A 21,068-nucleotide genomic window follows, 5' to 3' on the forward strand; every position below is an offset into this window, starting at 1 on the left:
TCACACATTAATGTCTCTCTCTCCCTCTTTCTCTCCCTCTCTCTAAAAGTAAATAAATAAAATCTTAAAAAAAAAAGTATATGAACAAAAAGTATATAACAGTGCTGGAACATAGAAACTCTCAGTAAATAGCAGTTTTTCTTATTGGTTTGTATATATGTGAGTAGGGGAATAAGTTTGTGCATAACATAGGAAATAAGAGACAAGACTACATGTTTCTGATTAACATCTCTATGATATCAAGTAAAAGCATGAGACCTTGGTTAAGAATGAGTCTACAAAGGAAGAGTAAAGAGGAAAACAATGAGGAAGTATATGCCACAATCCTGGCTAAGTGACCTCTACCTACCTGTGTAGAATTTTCTGATATACTGTCTATCCCCAAGCAGAGGTCGGAGCTGAGCTGAGAGGCAGTGGCACTGCAAGCTGTGTTGCAGCCACAGCTCTGCAATGACACGCTCACTCACACCATCAGTGCTGCTCTGGCCATTCTCATGCAAGCTGATGAACTAGGAAGTAAAAAGGCATGAGTCAAAACATGTATACTGGTAAAACACAGCAAGACGGAAGCCTAATGACCTGAAAACAAAATTGAGACAGGTTAAGAGGAGGCAATCAGAGGTTATTTTTCCTCCAGCTAGCTTTAGAGGTTACTGAGGAAGGAGAGGGAAGGAAGGGATTAATGGTTCCGCTGCTAGATTGGGCCACTGGAGAGGGAGACTCTCCAGTTAAGACCTAATATGCTGCTCCTAGAGCAGGGGTGTCAAACTCATTTTCACCAGGGGCCACATCAGCCTTGTAGTTGCCTTCAAAGGGCCGAATGGAATGTTAGGACTGTACAGATGTAACTACTCCTTAACTAGGGGCAAGGAGCTCAGCGCTGCCACCGGGTAGAAACAAGATGGAGGGCTGGATTCAGCCTGTGGGCCTTGTGTTTGCCACCTGTGCCCTAGAGAAAACAAAGCTGCTACACCTGTCCCTTAGTGTTCCATCTCCAAAGAGGCATCTATTCCATGTGTTCAGAGGAAGAATAAACTCGACCTCTTGCCTTCTCTACAGAGTCCTCTACTTAAGATGGCCTTCATAAAAGAATGCAACAAATGCTTGGTGGCGGGGCGGAGGGCTGTCCAGGGGAAGGGGGGTTGGAAATCTAGGAAAAATATCCCCGAGGAGAGACCATCTAAACACCTCATTTTTCCTCTAGCCACAGTATTCTCTATTTGGAACCTCCTTCTACTGGGCTGTTTCTGAAAGCAAGGTACAACAGCCCATGATCAAAAAAATGTATGGATGACAATTTCAAGCTGTTTCTAAGAGTAAATGACTGCAACAATATACTTTCTAAAAAAATTAGTGGGAGGTTTGGTGAGAAAAATAAAATGAAGACAAAAAAATCTAGATAAGAAAATTATTGGGCTCTGGGTTCTTCTTCACAAAAAAAAGTAGTGTGAGACCTTGTTATTTGGTTCCCTGACCATTTAAAAAGAAATTACTTTTCTGAACACCATCTCAACAATGGATCTGGCAGTGGGTGGAGTAATACATGAAATAAGACCAACCATGAATTAATAAGTATTAAAGATGGGTGATGGCTATTTTAGAGTTCATTACACTATTCTCTTTAATTTTGAATATACTGAATTTTTCCAAAATAAAGAGTTAAATAAATAGATACATAAATTTAGCAGTTACTGATCTGGAACTAGCTGAGAAACTCTGGCGAAGGCACCTAACCATCTTACGCTCTGTTTCTGGGACTGGAAATCAGGAGTACAATGACAGCTGAGAGGACAGAAGAGTGGAGCAGTATGATGGTAGCCAAAGCCATCAGGAACGTGCTTAGTGCTATTTGATATTGGCCTCCAGAAACCTCACATTTCTTTCTAATTGGCACATTCTTTTCTTCTAAAACAGTTATTAACATTTCAGACCTACTTCCCCCAACCACTCAGGGAATCTCTTGCTGTATGCCCTGCGTTTTAAAAAGCTTCACTCTGGTCCCATATATGCAGACCTTTTGAAAACAACAAAACTTTTTCAACCCTTCTGCAGAGGACAGAAAGTGACCTAGAGAAATGGGTTTGCAAGGTTTATTTTTTAAAGCAAATAATCCTCCTCTCCAAATCAGTCCTACAGGCATAATTTCCTCTCCTCAGTTAATAAGAAATTTGATACACACCATCCTTCTACCCCAGGAGACTCTCCAAACAGAACATTAAACAACAAAACCTTGTGGTTACCTTCACTTCTTACCTTTTCCACATGAAGGGCGGAGTGGGGACTAAGCCAGCGAATATCTTTCACAAACTGCCAGTAATCAGTCTGGCGGCAACACACCTGCTGTGGGAATACACACAGTAAACAAATCACTACCATTTTGGACCAAATCTACTTCCAGTGTTGGGCATTCAAAGAGAGAAAACAAGCATAACCTTCCTTTGCCTAAAAAAAAAGTTCTCAGCAGTAATCAAAGAGTACGTGTGTGTGTGTCTGTCTATATATATATACATATAAATATTTATCTTTTTAAAGAATAAGTGTTTAAAACTATTTTAACTGTTCTTTTGAAAAAGTAATTCAAACATATGATATAGAAGATCACAGAGTGAAAATCATCTGTTTTCTACCCCTATCTCTCTACCGTTCAACAATAAGGAAAACAAAATCTGATTTTAAAAATGGCCAAACACCCTAACAGGCACCTCACCAAAGACTTACACATGGCAAATAAACTCATGAAAAGACAGACCATATCATATGTCATCAGGGAAATACAAATTAAAATAATACAATATCACCATATATCTATGAGAATAGCCAAAATCCAGAACAATGCCAACATCCAATGTTGGCAAGGTTTCGGAGCAAAAGGAACTCCTATGCACAGCTGGTAGCAATGCAGAATGTTACAGCCACTCTGGAAAAGTTTGCTAGTTTCTTACAACACATCAAACATACACAAAGTAAACACACTCTTACCATGTGGTCCAGCAATCACACTCCTTATTATTTACCCAAGGAGCTGAAAACTTGTGCCCACATAAAAACCTACACACGGATGTTTACAGCAGATTTACTCATAGTTACCAAAACCTGGAAGCAACAGAGATGTCCATGAGTAGGTAAATGGATAAACTGTGGTACATCCAGACAAGGGAGTATTACTCAGCACTACAAAGAAATGAGTTATCATGCCATAAGAAGACATGAAGGAAATTTAAATTCATATCACTAAATGAAGAATTCAATATGAAAAGGCTACATACCTTATGATTCCAACCCACTACATGATATTGTGAAAAAGGCAAAACTATGGAGACAATAAAAAGACAGTGGTTGTAAGGGTTTGGAGCAATGGAAGGCTAGAACAAATGAGTAGTGGAACAGGGTGCAGCCACAGGGCCCCCAAATATAGATCTGTAATGGGGTCCAGAACTCAGGGTGTCCAGGAAATTTTTTAATATATATATATAGGATGTCCTTATCCCCAGGAGTCTGAACTGGGGGATGGGACACATGGGGCAGGGCCATTGAGAGTTATTCTGCATAGTAAGTTTTGCAACTAGCCTCAGGAATGGTCATTTAACATATCTATAACTTTTTTTAAAGATTTTTTTTTATTTTTAGAGAGAGGGGAAGGGAAGAAGAAAGAGAGGGATAGAAACATCAGTGTGTAGTTGCTTCTCACATGCCCCCCCCCCCCCACTGGGGACCTGGCCTGCTACCCAGGCATGTGCCCTGACTGGGTATCAAACTAGAAACCCTTTGATTTGCAGGCCTGTGATCAATTCACGAAGCTAAGCCAGCCATAGCTCATATCTATAACTTTTAACTGGTGTCATGGATATGTTAAACAGCTATAGCCATGTTTTGAGCCAGGGAGATGGGAATGACTTCAATCCATGATGTAACTGGGAGGCAACTCCCCCGGGGGTTACAGAGCCTGCCTAAGAGCTAAGAGATTATTGGCTCCACAGCACAGGGCCACACACCACAGGGCCACACCTGTCTGGACTTACTATGGCAGCCCAGAAAAGCTAGACAAATATGGGAATGCTGGCAAATGCAACTGATTGTGGGAGGAGTCAAAAATGGGGCTACAGAGGGAAATTGGCACTGGGATTTAACAGGGCACAGGTTTGCAGCCATGCTAGGTTGGGGACACATGGCTTTGTCAGGAAAGGTTAGGACCATGTGGCTTTTGGTGAGAAAGGTTAGGACCATGTGGCGCTGGGGCTCCCTTTGCCATGCAGCTTAGGAAGCCGGAAAGCACGATGTAGCAGCGATGCAGAGCTCTCTCTTAGCAGTTCAGAAGAATGCAGGAGACTTCCGCCAAGATGGAGGTGCAGGTGGAACCACCTTGCTTCCGTGCACAACCAAATCTAAGAACAACTATTTTTAACAACAAAAAGCACAACCAAGCCACACAGAAAACTGGCAATACGGAGTCCAAAGACAACGAAGTGCTCAGCTAAACTGGTAAGAGAAGCGAAGCCAGCAGCGGAGCAGGTTGGCAAAAAAAATCCCCGAACCGGTGGTGCGCAAGCAGCTGAAAGCGCAGATCACGGGCTAGCTACGGGCACACACACGGGAGAGGTGCGGCTGGCTGTCTGCGGTCGGTCATGCATCTGCGTGCAGATAAACCAGTGAACAGGGGAGCAGGCGCAGGGAAGCAGGCTCGCACAATTCCGATCGGATAAACAGGCCCCGGGCAAATGGTGGGACTGGACGGACTGGGCTAGCGGAGAGGACCGCCATTGCTCCCTCTCTGACCACGCCCACACACACAGCGTCACAAACCAGCGACCTGGGTGGCCCTGCCCTGGTAAACAACTAAGGCTTCGCTCTGCTTACTTAACGGCGGGAACAGACCAAAAATGGCTCTAGGACAACTCAGAGCCCCAGAGCCGATCAATCTAAGCGATGAAGAAATAGCCAATCTTTCAGATGCACAGTTCAAAACACTGCTTATCAGGATCCTCACAGAACTGGTTGATTTTAGTCACAAATTAGAGAAATATATGGAAGCTAAACTAATTAAAATGAATGGTAATACAAAAGAAACCAATAGTAATGGAAAGGAGATTGGGACTCAAATCAATGGAGTAGACCAGAAGGAAGAAAAAAATGATCAAACAGAAAAGAATGAAGAAATAAGAATTCAGAAAAATGAGGAGAAGCTTAGGAACCTCCAGGACATCTTTAAACGTTCCAACATCCGAATTATAGGGGTACCAGAAGGGGGAAAGGCACAGCCACCAGTGGAAAACTTATTTGAACAAATAATAAAGGAGAACCACCCCAATCTGGCAAAGGAAATAGACTTTCAGGAAATCCAGGAAACTCAGAGTCCCAAATAAGTTGGACCCAAGAAGGAACACACCAAGGCACTTCATCATTACATTAGCCAAGATTCAAATGAAGGAGAGAATCCTAGAAGCAGCAAGAGATAAGGGGACTGTCACCTACAAAGGAGTTCCCATCAGACTGTCAGCAGATTTCTCAAAAGAGACCTTACAGGCAAGAAGGGGCTGGAAAAAAGTATTCCAAGTCATGAAATCCAAAGACCTACAACCAAGATTGATCTATCCAGAAAAGCTTTCATTTAGAATGGAAGGGCAGATAAAGTGCTTCTCAGATAAGATCAAATTCAAGGAGTTCATCATCACCAAGCCCTTATTATATGAAATCTTAAAGGGACTTACCTAAGAAAAAGAAGATAAAAAAGATGAACAGTGAAAGGACAGCAAACTCACAGTTATTACTAACCACACCTAAAACAAAAGCAAACTAAGAGGACAGCTAGATCAGGAGCAGAACCATAGAAATGAAGATCACATGGAGGGTTAGCAACAGGGGAGTGGGAGGAGGAGAAGGGGGGAGAAGGTACAGAAAATAAGTAGCATAGACAGTAGATAGAAAATAGATAGGGGGAGGGTAAGAATAGTAGGGGAAATACAGAATCTAAAGAATTTGAGACACGTGTTCATGAACTAAAGGGGGAATGGGGGAGGGGTATGCAGGGTGGAGGGGAATGGAGGGGGGAATAGAACAAATGTAATGGCATAATCAATAAAAAAGTTAAGAAAAAAAAGAAGAATGCAGGAGAGATGCTGCAGAAAGGAAGGGGTAAAAGGACTCTTGCTGGTGGGCAAGGAGAAGGTGCCACGCAGGTTCAGATTAATAGATCTCCGCAGCGACACAGCTGATGGTGCTGGGAAGCGAGGGAGGCCTGCTGGCTGAGCATGGATTACTGGGAGGAACCGGGGTCCACCTGAGCCACAGAATTCTATTTCTTTCCCTGAGATACGGTACCCCAGACCAGGCAAAGGGGGGAAGGAAGGACTGTGTGTGTTTGTGGGTATTTTAAGGGACTTTGGGATCTTCATGAAGACATTAAGTCATTACTCTAAGTCTGTATAACTTTTAAATAATCCCTTGCCTTTTCAGCAATATCTGACATTGAAAGCTGTAATTCCCTAGCAGTGGGCAAGGTGAACCTAGTACGGGGGGACCCTGGGAGAAGAGGAGGGTCCATTCGGTAATAGTATCTTGTCCCCCACCCCCATGGGTCTGTTCGGTAACAGTAGTTGAAGCACAAGAGGATTTTTAGGGCAGTGAAACTACTCTGTGTGCTACTATAGTGGTAGTTACATGTCATTAAAAGTTTGTCCAAACCATAGGCTATATAAGACCAAAAGTGAACCCTAATGTAAACTATGGACTTCGGGGTGATAATGACATATCAATGTATGTTCAGTTGTAACAAATGCGCCACTCTGGTGGGGAACAGTGATAATGAGAGAGGTTACGTGTGAGTGAAGGTGGGAGTTAATGGGAAATCTCTGTAACCTCCACTCAATTTGACTGAGAACCTAAAACTGCTCTAAAAAATAGTCTATTTAAAAAAATTTTAGACTTACTTAATAAACCACTTTTGGAAAAAAATCAATGGAAAAGAAATAAATGATCAACAAGTACTGTTGTGAAAATTAGCTAGTTACAAGTAGACAAATTTAAGCATTCTCCACATACTATATTCCAAAACACATCCCAGCTAGATTGAAGACCTAAATATGAATGAGAAGAAAGAAGGGAAGAAGGAGGAGTGAGGAGGATGAGGAGGACAGAGAGGAGGGGGAGGAGAAAGAAGGAAGGAGGAGGAGAAGGAAGAGAAGTAGAAAGAGAGCCCTCGGTGCTGCGGCTCAGTGGACTGAGCGCCAGCCTGGAAACGAAAGGGTCACTGGTTCGATTCCCAGTCAGGGCACATGCCTGGGTTGTGCCCTGACCAGATCCCCTGTAGGGGGTGCCTGAGAGGCAACCACACATAGATGTTTCCCTCCCTCTCTTTCTCCCTCCTTTCCCTTCTCTAAAAATAAGTAAACAAAATCTTTTACAAAAAGTCAAAAGACAAACTATGAAAAAATATTTTTAACTCACATTACAGACAAAGGACTAATTTTCTTTTTTTATTAAATTTATTGGAATAACATTGGTTGATACATTATATAAGTTTCAAGTGTATAATTCTATCATACATCATCTGTGTATTACACTGTGTGTTTGCTGTGAGTTTTCTTAATAAATACAGAGCTCCTACAAATCCACAGGATAAGACTTAAAAATCTGAGGAAAACGGGAAATGGGAAAAAACCAGTAAAAGTTCACAAAAAAATAATTTAATGACTATTATAAACATCTTTAATGGTAAGAGAAATGTAACTTTTCACCTATTATTATTGATGATAGTTTGAAGTTTAATAACATCCTCTACTGGCAATGGTATAAAGAATTAAACACTCTTACATGTTAATGAGGGTGTAAACAGACAATTAAACACTCTTACACGTTAGAGAGGGTGTAACTTCCTGGAGGGCAATTTAGCAACAGCTATCAAAATTCAAAAGCACAGCCCTGATCGGCGTGGCTCAGTTGGCTGGGCATCCTCCCACAAAGCAAAGGGTTGCCAGTTCAATCCCGGTCAGGGCACATGCTTGAGTTACCGGCCAGGAGCATGTAAGAGAGGCCACTAATGGATGGTTCTCTCACAGGTCAATGTTTCTCTCCCTCTCTTTCTCCCTCCCTACCCCTCTTATCTAAACCTAAATAAATAAAATATTTTTTAAAAATACTAAAAAGCACATACCCTTGAGAAAATGGAGGTGAACCTAAGAATGGTGGGCACTGATTTGGTGGCTGGAAAGGTTATAGTAGATGGTTGTTGTATTTTGACCAGAGTTAAGAAGCGCCTGGTGTGCAGGAAGTGGCTGCGGCCCTGGTGGAGAAGGAAACTTTGCAGACACCAACCTTCTAAGAACTACCTGAGCCACCTGACGGCCCCAAATTATTCTGCTTTTGAAATAGACATAGTAAGAAATGAATTTGAAAGACTAGCTGGTCGACAACCAATTGAATTGCTCAGTATAAAACAATATGAACTTCCAGCCCCTTCCTCAGGTCAGAAAAATGACATTACTGCACAGCAAGAATGTGTAAACATGTCTATGGCCTGGCTACAGCATCGGATGGTTCCAACTGAGAACCTGGAACTAATGGCACGGCATGGATGCAATGCCTGGAAAGCATATAATGAAAATCTAGTTCACATAATCGAACATGCAGAAAAAGAATTCCAGAAGTTAAGGAAACATATTCGAGATTTAAAATGGCAGTGACAAAACATGCAACTCATGGTGGATCTAAATTAAGAGAAAGGAAGTCAAACTGCATAGCCCTGGTCAGTAAGAATTTGTGAGACTGAAAGGACTACTGTGCAATGAGAAAACGAAGTCTTTCAAACAAAGTAGCGATACAGAGAGGCCAACAAAGAAAACATCCAACAAGACTTCTGAAAAGATCAATTAATGTAGTGGGTAGAATGGAAGGCACGTTGGGTTCTCACAGACGATCAGGCGCCTAGACTTATGAAGGACAACAGCATCTTATGGAAATCATCAGTGCTAAGTGTTTAGAAACCATAGAAAGTAGACTGTTATTTCTAGTTGTACATTAGCAAAATGAAAAAATTCAACTTGGTGGTAAGAAAGAAAAGCAAAAATGATATACCCTTCAGTCAAAGAGTTCTTTCTACTTCTAGGCAAAATGACCTACATACAAGGTTATTCACTGGAGCACTTTTAGCAGCAGCAAATGACTGACAGCAATCTAAATGTCCACTACCAGGAGACTGGTTAAATGATGCATGATGTATACATACAATGAAACATTGCAAAATGACAGCTGTAAAAGAGAATGAAGCTCTTTTGGTAATTATTTTAAATGAATTACAGGATATATCAAGTGAAAAAAGCAAGGTGCAGAATAGATTATAATGTATTCTTATTTGTGTTAAAAATCAGAAGGTATAGCCAAGAAAATTATTCATATTTGTTTTTATAAGCATAAAAACTCTCTGGAGGTTAACTGGTAAACAGGAGTGGGATCAGAAGGAAATGAGATATTTCACTGTATATGTTTTTACACTTTGTTTTTTAAAACCATATAAATATACTGTCCATTAAAAAATTAAATATTTTGAGGCAAGTTATGGAGTGATATATACAGTACAATCTTAATATTTTAAAAAGCACATAAGGGTACAGAAAAAAATAAGAAAGTCTACCAAAATATTGAAGAGTGATTGTTATTGCTATGGAAAGACTAAAAGACAGCCCAGATACAGGCTGTCAAGGAAAAATGAGATCCGTCTAAGAATATAATCATGACATTATAGCTTTTCTAAGACCCTGATTTAAAAAAAAATGCTACACATTCCATAACACATCCTTATGAAAGCACAGAAGAAATGACCTCCACAAATCATTATACCCCTTCCCCTCCAGCAGTGCACAACACCCAGAATAGTTTCTGGGTGACACAGCAGGCAGACTTTTGAAAGCCTTAATCTTCAGGGAGGAAATGAAAGGGAAAAACAAGCCCTTGACACAGACTTCATTTTTTAGGTCTTTACAAGGCAGAACAGAGCAGTGGTGAAATTACTATGAATTCTTTGCTTCTGATTCTTTACACTAAGGCCTATAGTTGCTGTGTGTGTGTGACAGATGGGCCTCGTGTGCTCTGCTTTCACTATTAACACAACTGCTATATGGCAGGTGGTCACATACTTTAATATTTTTTATTGTGATAACTAGGTGCCTTCATAGATATCAATACTTTCAACAACTATAATAAGATATGTTAATATTGTTTTGCATTTACTGAGCATCTTTTGAGAATTTCATTGACTTCACTATTTCATCATGACACAATTTCTCTTTCTGGTAAAACTGTCTTGTAATATGGTTAAATGGTTGCTCTAGATGACACTGTAAGATTAGTAATAGAACTAGAAGGCAGGGCCACTAATCTAGTAGCTATTATGGTCATCAGTCTGGTAAACTTGTATTGAGTTTTTACAAAACATGTAGGCATGATTCCCTACTTTCCAACTTGGAAGACTGAGTAGCTGGCAATGCCACAAAGTAGTATTAAAAATACCAGGAGAAAGGGTAATCTCATGGGAGAAAAGAATTTTGTTTTGGGTCATGTGTTTGGTCTGTAGCATAGATAGCCAGCTGGAGTTCGGCAGAGACGTCTGAGCCTGGGGTTATTACTGTATAGATGATAAATGAAATGATGCAGGTGGATAACGTTATTTCAGGAAAATGAACAAAGTTAGAAGAGATAAGGACATAGGACAGAACCCCATTAAAAACTAAAATCCAAGAGGAAGAGATTCCAGGGGAAGAAACTAAGAAGTGGTCACAGAGGTAAGAAAAGGACTCCATGCCATACAATAATAATGCCATAAAAGTCAAGGTCTGCTGGTGATCAACAGTGAAGAATATAAGGCAGTGTTCAAAGGAAAAATGTTAATTGGATTTGGTAACATATCATTATTACTTAAACTTAAAGATTATTACTTAACTATTACTTAAGGGAAGAAACCAGATTACAGAGGATTAAGTTAATCCATTTTGAAATTCCAATGTTCATAATTATTTTTTATAAGAGTACATGTAACTTGAAACTTTAAAGAAAAAGGAACATTTATGAATTACTTCCTACACGCCATGAACTTCAATGGGCTAACTTGTATGCTTTTTCACTTAATCTTTCCATCTAACACTGTGATATAAATAACATTATTCTCATTTTTACAGATGACAAAAGCAAGGCCCAAAAAGTAGTATAACCTGGCAGTTAAAACTGATCATTTGTTTTCTAAAGCTTCGTACGTATTATCTCATTTAATTCTTACAACAATCCTATGAGATAGGTACCAGTGTTATTTCCTCATTTAACAACTGAGAAAACAGAGACACAAAGAGTTAAATAACTTACCTAATACCACACAATGGTGAAGCTGAAATTAAAACATGAGCAGTCTGACTGGAAAATCTGTAATTGTAACTACTATGTGATTTCCCCTCACCCCCCAAGGACGTGAGCAATGAGTCTGGATCTAAATCCAGGTTATGTCTGATCCTAAATACTTGTGTTAGTCTGCTACACAATGTTGCCTCCAAATTCCTAGAATAGTGTTTTAATAATGATGACCATTAAGAACAATTCTTTAAAGATAAAAAATTTCCCCTACTTTCAAAACTCATTAAAAGAGAAGGCCTTGCCTTTAGAATTTAATCTGAATTAAAAAAATCTAATCTAGGCCAAGTGTCTCACTAAATTCTAAAAATATCCAATAGGAACACTGGTTTAAAGATACTGCTTAAAGGTAATACATTTTTAGAAGGGAAGGTAGCACAGTAAATCCTATCAACTGCAAATACCTCAATCTAAATTTATTGATTATATCTTTTCCAATGTGACTGCTAATTAAGAATACATTTTGATAAAAAAAGAAAGACAAGCCTGGCACAGGGAAGAGTTTCAGGAAAAAAATACTAGGCTCTGACATGGGAAGAACATGAATGTTTAGGAACACACAATTACGAGCATATCTGTGAGGTTTGATTTTTAACAAGTAATAAATAGGATACCAGACCCAATGACTCACTTAATGATTTCATTCAGACCTAACCTTATTTAAAACACTGCAAATGGAGTAACTGGCAAAGGTAAAGCAAAAACTATTAAATATTATCAGCTTCGACTCATCTTCTTTAGTTCTTTTTTAAGTATACTGTATTGATTATGCTATCACAGTTGTTCCAATTCTTTTCTCCCCTTTATTCCCCCTCCACAATGTCCCTCCTACCCTCCAGCATTCCCTCCAGCCCCCTTAGTTCATATCCATAGGTTGTACATATGAATTCTTTGGCTTCTCTATTTCCTATACTATTCCTAATCTCCCCGTCTGTTTTATGCCTACCAATTATGCTTCTTACACTCTGTAGCTTTCCCCTCTATTCTCCCCTGCTCACTCCCCACTGATAACCCTCCATGTGATCTAATTTCCGTGAGTCTGTTCCTATTCTAGTTGTCTGCTTAGTTGTTGTTTCTTAGGTTCAGCTGTTGATAGTTATGAGTTTGTTGCTATTTTGCTGTTCATACTTTTTGATTTTCTATTTCTTAGACAAGTCTCTTTAACATTTTATAAAATGAGGGCTTGGTGATAATGAACTCCTTTAACTTGACCTTATCTGGGAAGCACTTTATCTGCCTTCCATTCTAAATGAAAGCTTTGCTGGATAGAGCAATCTTGGATGTAGGTCCTTGCCTTTCATGGAATACTTCTTTCCAGCCCCTTCTTGCCTATAAGGGCAGGGCTACTCTCTTTGCTGCGCTGTGGTGCTGTCCGTGAGGGAGTGGCCTGAGAGGGAACAATGGCGCTCAGCTTTAGCCCCACTATCTAAGCAACTCTCCTGAGAGACTAGGAGTTTCTCCTGCCTTAGCAACTCCCCCAGGATTCTACATCCAGATGTTTTTTAACTCCTTGGTTGTCAGAGTTGCACACAATTCTACTTTCTGGCAGTTCTGGTTGTTTATTATTTTTAAATTGGTTGTTATCCTTCTTTTGGTTGTGCGAGGAAGTGAAATGTTTCCACCTATGTCTCCATCTTGGTCGGAACTCCCTCAACTCATTGTCAATAATCAAAGCTTATTAGTGTTTGAGGATGTTAAGGGAAAAAAACTCAACATTAATAAAGTGTATATTTTAAAAAGTAAGCTATAACTACAACTACTATTCATAAGCATGAACCAATTGTCTATGAAATAATGCTCATAAGATATTCTAAATATAACGGTATTCTGTCAATGTTTCTCAGATGTGTCCTAGGATGATCGTAAGAGGAAAATCCCAATGACTGATCATCACTGTCCTTATCCTCTACCTTGTCGTCATCATCTTATTGTACAGCACTTCCTTCAAGGGCTCAGACTAGAGGCCATTATCTTCTCCCTCCCAGCAACTCAATGCAACTGTTTCTTTCCAACAACTGTTTCACCCAATCTGGCAAAAAAGAAGCTCTACATACCTGGTCATGGATGAGCCCATGATAGAGGATGCTCTGCATGTCCCTGCAAAGCCGTTCCAGGCCACCATACTTGGACCAGACATTGGGGTTGTTGGCTGACACTAAACCCTCGACAGTAGTCTTCAAATTACCCAGCAACTGCCAGTGCTCCCTCCTGCAAGAGCATCAGTTATACCAACGGTCAGTTTACTTGTTGTACCCAATCCTCATGATGTCAGAGAAAGATTAAGGCAAGAATCTTTCTGCCCCACATCCTAACATTCTCTCCCCTATTAATTTTTTAATAAATTGGTCATAAGACCCAATTCTGAGAGAATTAAAGCTGTAAAGAACACCAAGATGTTTTTTAAACCCTCATATTTACATGGCATATTATGCTTTGCCAGATAATCTTGGTCTATTATTCGATCCTAACATAAGTAGCCAATAACCCTGTGTTTCTAGGAGTCTGTCCCAGCAAGATCCTTTTCTGAACCATGACTTTACATGGACAGTACACAAAGAAATTAGGACATTTACTCAAAACCAGAATCTCTACCAAACAAAAAAGCAAAAAAAAAAACACCCCACACCACTTTTTATTCACTATATTTCTAGCACTAAGTATACATTACCTATATACGAATATTATGAATAAGAATATAAACTGTCCAGGATTTTTCCCCCATGATTTTTTAAGCTAAAACTGAGACAAAAATGTCTTAAGTTTGCACTGAGCCACGTTGGGACATGCCACCAAATGAGTCAACCATTCACTTATTCTCCTGGTGGAAAAGTTCACAAATTGCTGTCCTAGATGATCTTTAAGGTTTTTCTGAGTCTCCAGCATTTTCTCGCCACAGCTTCCAACCCAATAAAACTCAAAACCAACTTCAACCGAATGAAAAACAATTGGATGCACTGAATTAAACTGGATAAGGAGGAGATGCAATGTCAAATTCCCCCTTTTGGGTCCCCAACTGTTATTCTGGACACTTTACCTTATCCCTTAATTTCTCTTCAGAATACTACTCTTTCCTCTTTTCAAGAACAGTAACGAGAATGGTAATCATTTCTTCAAAGAACTTTCACCATAACTAGTTTACATCATTTAAATTCCTACAGGTTTGGGAGGGTCCTGAATTGGAATCCTTTCTATCTGTACACAAAATTAACCTCTCTTACACATTTTTGTACATTTTCTGAGCCATTTTTAAAAAATGGATGAATATAGTAAAGGCAGGCATATAAAATAAAACAAACTGAGCTAGGCCTGGTATAGGAATACCATCTAAAAAGAGAAATCTAGATGGATCTCACTCTGGTCTTCTGCTCTGAAAGCCTTGAGACCAAAAATTTATTCAAACTGGGAGACACCAGGCTTTCTAAACCTGACGCCATTAAACATTTCAACCACCAGCCCTGGTTAATGTGGCTCAGTGGATTGAGCGTCAGCCTATGAACCAAACAGTCACGGGTTCAATTCCTGGTCAGGGCACATGCCTGGGTTGAAGGCCAGGTCCCCATTTGGGGACATGCAAGAGGCAACCACACACTGATGTTTCTTTCCCTTTCTCCTTCTCTTCCCCTCTGTCTAAAAATAAATTAATTAATTAAAATAAAATAAATGAAAAGTAATACTGTATCTTTAAAAAGAAAACAAAAACATTTCAGCCACTAGAGAAAGTCCTGTTCTATTTTCTTCCTCCCCACCCCCAATTTTACTGAGATATAATTGACATACAACATATTAGTTCCAGGTATACAACATAATAATTTACGTATATATTGCAAACTGATTACTATAATATGTTTAGTAAACATCCATCACCTCACAGTTACAATTTTTTTCTCATGATGAGAACTTTTAAGATCTGCTCTCTCAGCAACTTTCAAATAAACAATACAGTATTGTTAACTATAGTCACCATGCTGTATATTACATCTTCAGAACTTATTTATCTTCTGACTAAAAGTTTGTACCTTTGAACCACCTTCACCCACTTCCCATCTCCCACCTCTGGCAACCAACAATCTGTTCTCTGTTACTATGATTTGGGGCTTTTCAGATTCACATGTAAGAAAGATCATACAGTATTTGTCTTTTGCTGTCTGACTTATTTCACTTAGAATAATGTCTTCAAAGCCCATCCATATTGTTGCAAATGTAAGATTTTCTTCTGAATAATGTTCTGTTGTGTGTGTATCACTATTATATTTACTTTATCCATTAGGCTTTCAGTGGTCATGTAGATTGTTTCCATGTCTTGGCTATTATAAATAACACTTCTGTAAATACAGTGGTACAGACATCTTTTTATAAATTATTGCGGATGTCTTTTTGAGATAGTGATTTTTATTACCTTTGAACATATACCCAGAAAGAGAACTGCTGGATCATATAACAGTTCTATTTTAAGTATTTTGAAGTATCTCCACACTGTTTTCCATTGTGGTTACACCAACTTATAGTCCCAATAGTGCACAAGGGTCCCCCTTTCTCCACCTCCTCATCAATACTTGTTATCTCTTGTCTTTTTGATGATAGCCCTTCTAACAGGTGTGAGGTGACATCTGATTGAGGTTTTCATTTACATTTCCCTGATAATTTGTGATCTGGAACACCTTTTCATGTACCTGTTGGCAACTTCCCTGTTCTCTTTCTATACCAGGCCTGAGAGATATCTTAAAATAACTAAGATGTACACAGGACTGAGGTGGTCATTAAAATGCCATTTATTGTTGTACTGTGAGAAACTGCCATTACAGAGACAAGCTGATTGCCAACTTTTGCTTAAGTGACTCTCCATCTCCTATGCTTCCTCAGAGCTAACCCGCATGTTTAGACTGACACAGTTTTTACATTCCAATGAGTTTCAATTAAGACTTACAGGCCTGACAGCCAGTCTGGTTCCCAAGTTACTATGCATATCTGTGTTCTGATTCATTCTCTACTGATCTCACAAGCTTAATTGTCAAAGAGCATCATGATAAATCCTGAAAGCAGACACCAAGTACCCTATCATCCTAGGGTTTTGATGCCAAAACTGTACAAAGAGCACTGAAATCCTAGAAACCTTGAACATTCAGATTTTCAACAGCTTCTCTGGACAAAACTAAAGAACTTTCTTCCCCCACATTAACGTGTCCCTGAAATACCAAAGGTACAAAAGAATGTGCTCTTACTCTAAGATACACCAAACCATCTATATTTGGTACACACTCATGTAGAAGAAAAGTGAACTTAAAAAATTTTTAAATTTACATAGCTAGTCTGTTTAGTGTCTTAACCTGTTTTAGGATCCTTTATCCTAATTATATAGTTATCATTTTCAGGGAATTCAAATACTAAATTCAATTGAAGCCCATATATAGTGGTTGGAGTAATCTGTTCATATCTGAATCTTAGATGCAATTAAACAGATCACCACCAGAAATCAAATGTCCCTCCCCATTCTTTAACCACATTTTAGCAAGTATGATCAGTCTTTCCTAAGTTAAATCTGTCTAATAATTATTACTTGGGTGGTATCACTCTGTGTTCACAGATAGCCTTTATCTGGCCATGGGCCAGCCCTTTGAAGTATATTAGGTTTAAAGTACCCCTTTGCATAGCCACTTCGACAGGTACAGAGAGTATTCTCCTTTAATCGCGTAAATTAAAAGTAGTCTTTCTAAGCTGCTCCCCCTGTGCCAAGGAAGCACCAGGCCTGAATGGCAAGGGCCAGCATAATTTAACTCTACTTGAATTAATCTTCATCAACAAGCAGTAAAGCTAGTCTCAGAATAAAGTCCTACCTATTTTCTTTTGGGAGGGTTTTGACTACATTCCTCCTTTAAAGAGGAACAGGAATTTCTTAATATCCTCAAATGAGGATATCCAAGGAAAAAGAGTTTTCCTAAATACCAACTCAGTCTTAAGGTTGCCAAATTACTCTTAGAAGTGACACTCAAGAAACAGAAAAGCTATAGGCAAATGTTACTTTTTAAAGTGTTACATTGAATAGGTGAAATAAATAGTAAATAAGTATTATGCAGCTATAAAGTGATACTCAATCCAAGAAATATATAATGGCCTATCTTCAATCCCCAATGTTCTTCTTAGTGGTAAAATGAAATAGTTTCAACTTATTGGCATATCCCCTCTACATGTGTCATTTATGTGAAATGGATAATGGCATCTACCTGAGATCAGAGTTGAAAATCAGGTTGTCTCAAGTCAGGTAATGATTTGATCTTTGGAACGTGAGGAGAGGTATATGACATTATATAATGGAATATTGTGAAACCATTAAAATTTTGATTAGGAAGTTCCCAAAGCTAATAATAGTCAGTTGAAGTATAAAAAGCAGAATATAAAACTGTATTTGCGATCTCAACATAACAATGTCAAGAAATAGCCCAGGTCAGTGGCCCAGTTGCTTGGGTGTCATCCCATAAAGTGAGGGGTTGCCAGTTAAATTCCCGGTCAGGGCACATGCCTGGGTTGTGGGTTTGGCCCCTGGTTAGGGCATGTACAGAACATAACCAGTTGACTTCTGGTCAACACAGAGGCATAGGTAAACATGCTTTGCCTCCTCCTACCACTACAGAAAGAATTACATCTATACTACAAATAAATATAACCCAGAACTGTCAGAAAATCAAGCTGTATGGAAGTCTGAAAACCAAAGATTTAGGAAACCACATTCATCCAAACATGCTGGGGGGCAGAGACTTGCAGAGAGATGGACAGGCAGTGGAACAGGGGTCCCACATTCACATGTGGTGGATAAAAATCAAGAGGGATATCTCAGGAGCAAGGGATCTCAGCCCCAAACTAGACAACCCAGCAGCCCATGATTCCAGCACCAAGAAGATAAATCCCTATAACTTCTGGTTGTAAAAACCAGTGGGGTAGCAGAAGAAATTGCCAGATTATCAGGAGACTCCTCTTAAAGGGCCCAGCCAGACTTAGGACGTACACAGACTTATTCCCTCTGAATCCCTATTCCCCCTCTGGGATTCAGCACCAGGGCAACAGCTGGAAGGGCACAAGTGGCACAGGGGAGAAAGTAAGGAGACTGGAAACAGGGTGAATGGTGGGAAACAGCTTCCTCCCAAGAAAACTTCCAGAAGCCCAGCAGGGAATTGTCCCCTCTCCAAGCCCTCCCTCCACACAGAGCTGCTCTTCTAAAAACAGGCCATGGTACTAAGACAGGGAGTCAAAGCACCTAATACAGAGAAGAAAATACAGGGAAGCTGCCAAATTGAGGAGACAAAGAAATATGGCCCAACTGAAAGAACAGAAAAAAACTCCAGAAAAAGAATTAAACAAAATGGAGATAACTAACCTATCAGATGCAGAGATCAAAACACTGGTTATTAGGATGCTCAAAGAACTCACTGGGTACTGCAACAGCATAAAAAAGACCAAGGCAGACATGAAGGTTACATTAAGTGAAATAAAGAAAAATTTACAGGGAACCAACAGTGGAGAGGGTAAAATTGAGTATCGAATCAACGATTTGGAACATAAGAAAGAAAAAAGCATTCAATCAGAAGAGCAAGAAGAAAAACAAATTAAAAAAACAAAAATAGAATAAGGAGCCTCTGGGACATCTCCAAACACGAAAACATCCAAATCATAGGGATACCAGAAGGAGAAGAGGAAGAACAAGAAACTGAAAACTTATTTGAAAAAATAATGAAAGAAAACTTCCCTAATTTGGTGAAGGAAATACACACACAAGTCCATGAAGTACAGAGAGTCACAAACAAATTGGACCCAAAGAGGCCCACACCAAGACACATCATAATTAAAATGCCAAAGTTTAAAGATAAAGAGAGAAAATTAAAAGCAGCAAGAGAAAAGAACGGAATTAACTACAAAGGAGTTCCCATGAGACTGTCAGCTGATTTCCCAAAAAACCTTTGCAGACAAGAAGGAACTGGCAAGAAGTAGTCAAAGGGATGAAAAGCAAGGACCTACAACCAAGATTGCTCTATCCAGCAAAGCTGTCATTTAGAAATTGGAGGGCAGATAAAGTACTTCCCAGACAAGGTAAAGCTAAAAGAGTTCATCATTACCAACCAGTTTATATGAAATTTAAGAAAAGATGAAACACGGCACGGGGCGGGGGGGGGGGGGGTGTGGGCTGGGATGGGAGAAATAGACAAAAAACCGTACTTGAAAAATAACTAAATAAAATTAAAAAGAAAGAAAGAAAGAAAAAGATGAAGATCAAAACTATGAACAATAAAATGGCAACAAATCCACAACTATCAACAACTTAATCTAAAAAAAAAAACAAGCAAACAAGTAGAACAGAAACAGAATCATAGATGTGGAGATCACTTAGAGGGTTACCAGCTGGGAGTGAAAAGGAGGAGCATGGGAGAAAAGGTGCATGGATTAAGAAGCATAAATTAGTAGGTATAATATAGACAAGGGAATGTTAAGAATAGCATAGGAAATGTGAAGCAAAAAACTGATATGCAGGACTCATGGACAAGAATGGGGCAGGGGGAGGGAGCGGATTGCTGGAGGGAATGGAAGTACTGGATAGACGGGGCAAAGAGGGAAAAAATGGGACAGCTGAAATAGCAAAATCAATAAAAATTTTTTTAAAAAAGAAGGCACCCAATTTTCTCACTCACATCAATGTTTCCTTCTCTGCTCCTCTCTCTAAAAACAAATAAATAAAATCTTTAAAATAAATACTGAGAAATAGTATGTTAATAGTGGTTAATTTTGGTTATATGAGGGGAAGTAGGAAAGAGTTCTTTAGGCCTTCCTCGAGGCTACCAATTAATGAAAGATCAATAATCTAAACAAAGTTCTTAAACAAGAAGCTGTAAACCATCATGAGGATTTTTTAAATACTCAAGTATCAAGGGCATCTTATACTGAAAGACTGTGGTCAGGCAAGTACCTGGGACTTTTAACGCTGGAAAGCACTTCCTGGAAGAAGTAATGGGTTCCTTCTTAAAGTACAGAAAAACATAATTAAATAAAATAATGATTGGTAACACTGAGGTAGCAATTTTCTTCTTATTTGGCTCCATATTTTCTGTTTTTAATTAGAAAGTATTTAATTTGTAGAACTTATCATTAAATATTGATGTTTTTAAAAGAAATACTGTCATATGTTTATTATGGAAAAAACATACTTGACTCTATTATAATCGTCTCTCCACTATGGTGTGCCTAGGAGAATCTAACCACTGGCAAGTACCATCCCTTTAATGGCTGACAGCAGAATCTTAATGTGTAGGAGAGAATCAGTGGTACTTGCAGGCATGCTGTGTAATTAAAAAAAAAAGTCTCACCAGTCACACTAAATTTGAATGATATCGAATTTACTGAATTTCAACAAGTAGATTTAACAAAAGGAGGTAAAATCCTCTATGTTAGAAACCTAACCATGGAAGGTTTACAAACTCCCTAGTATGGAGTTCAAAATTCTCTATCCTGTGGGCCCAATCTGAATACTAACTTTCCTACTCAGTACTGTTCATGTAAATACAGTCTCTCTGTCTCTCTCTCTCTCCCTAAAACACTCTATTACAACCATGCCAACCTCAAACCACTACCATGGTTTTATTCATGCAGACCTTTCCACTTGGAAGGCTTCTCTTCTTGCCCTATTCAGAGGTTCAGACTCAAGT

At 39.2% G+C, this 21,068-nt stretch overlaps 1 protein-coding gene and 1 pseudogene across 5 annotated transcripts in view; one reads left to right on the forward strand and one right to left on the reverse strand.

The window, feature by feature from the left end:
• RUBCN (rubicon autophagy regulator) overlaps positions 1-21,068 on the reverse strand; it is a 65,634-nt gene that overhangs the window by 26,139 nt on the left and 18,427 nt on the right. For 3 of the 5 annotated variants that reach the window (XM_053672916.1, XM_037131861.2, XM_037131859.2), the window contains exons 2-4: positions 13,440-13,593; positions 2,254-2,340; positions 350-509 (exon numbers count right to left, since the gene is read on the reverse strand). In XM_053672916.1, the coding sequence (XP_053528891.1) occupies positions 350-509; positions 2,254-2,340; positions 13,440-13,478 (286 nt within the window). In that variant the 5' untranslated portion in view covers positions 13,479-13,593. The remainder of the gene's footprint in view (positions 1-349; positions 510-2,253; positions 2,341-13,439; positions 13,594-21,068) is intronic. The other 2 variants (XM_037131862.2, XM_037131860.2) reach the window with 1 other exon arrangement.
• Positions 8,175-8,852, forward strand: LOC119039220 (pre-mRNA-splicing factor SPF27-like; annotated as a pseudogene).

The sequence above is a fragment of the Artibeus jamaicensis genome, unplaced genomic scaffold (genome assembly GCF_021234435.1).
Source record: "Artibeus jamaicensis isolate MK-2021 breed Jamaican fruit bat unplaced genomic scaffold, CSHL_Jam_final contig_793, whole genome shotgun sequence".
NCBI classification, from domain to species: domain Eukaryota; kingdom Metazoa; phylum Chordata; class Mammalia; order Chiroptera; family Phyllostomidae; genus Artibeus; species Artibeus jamaicensis.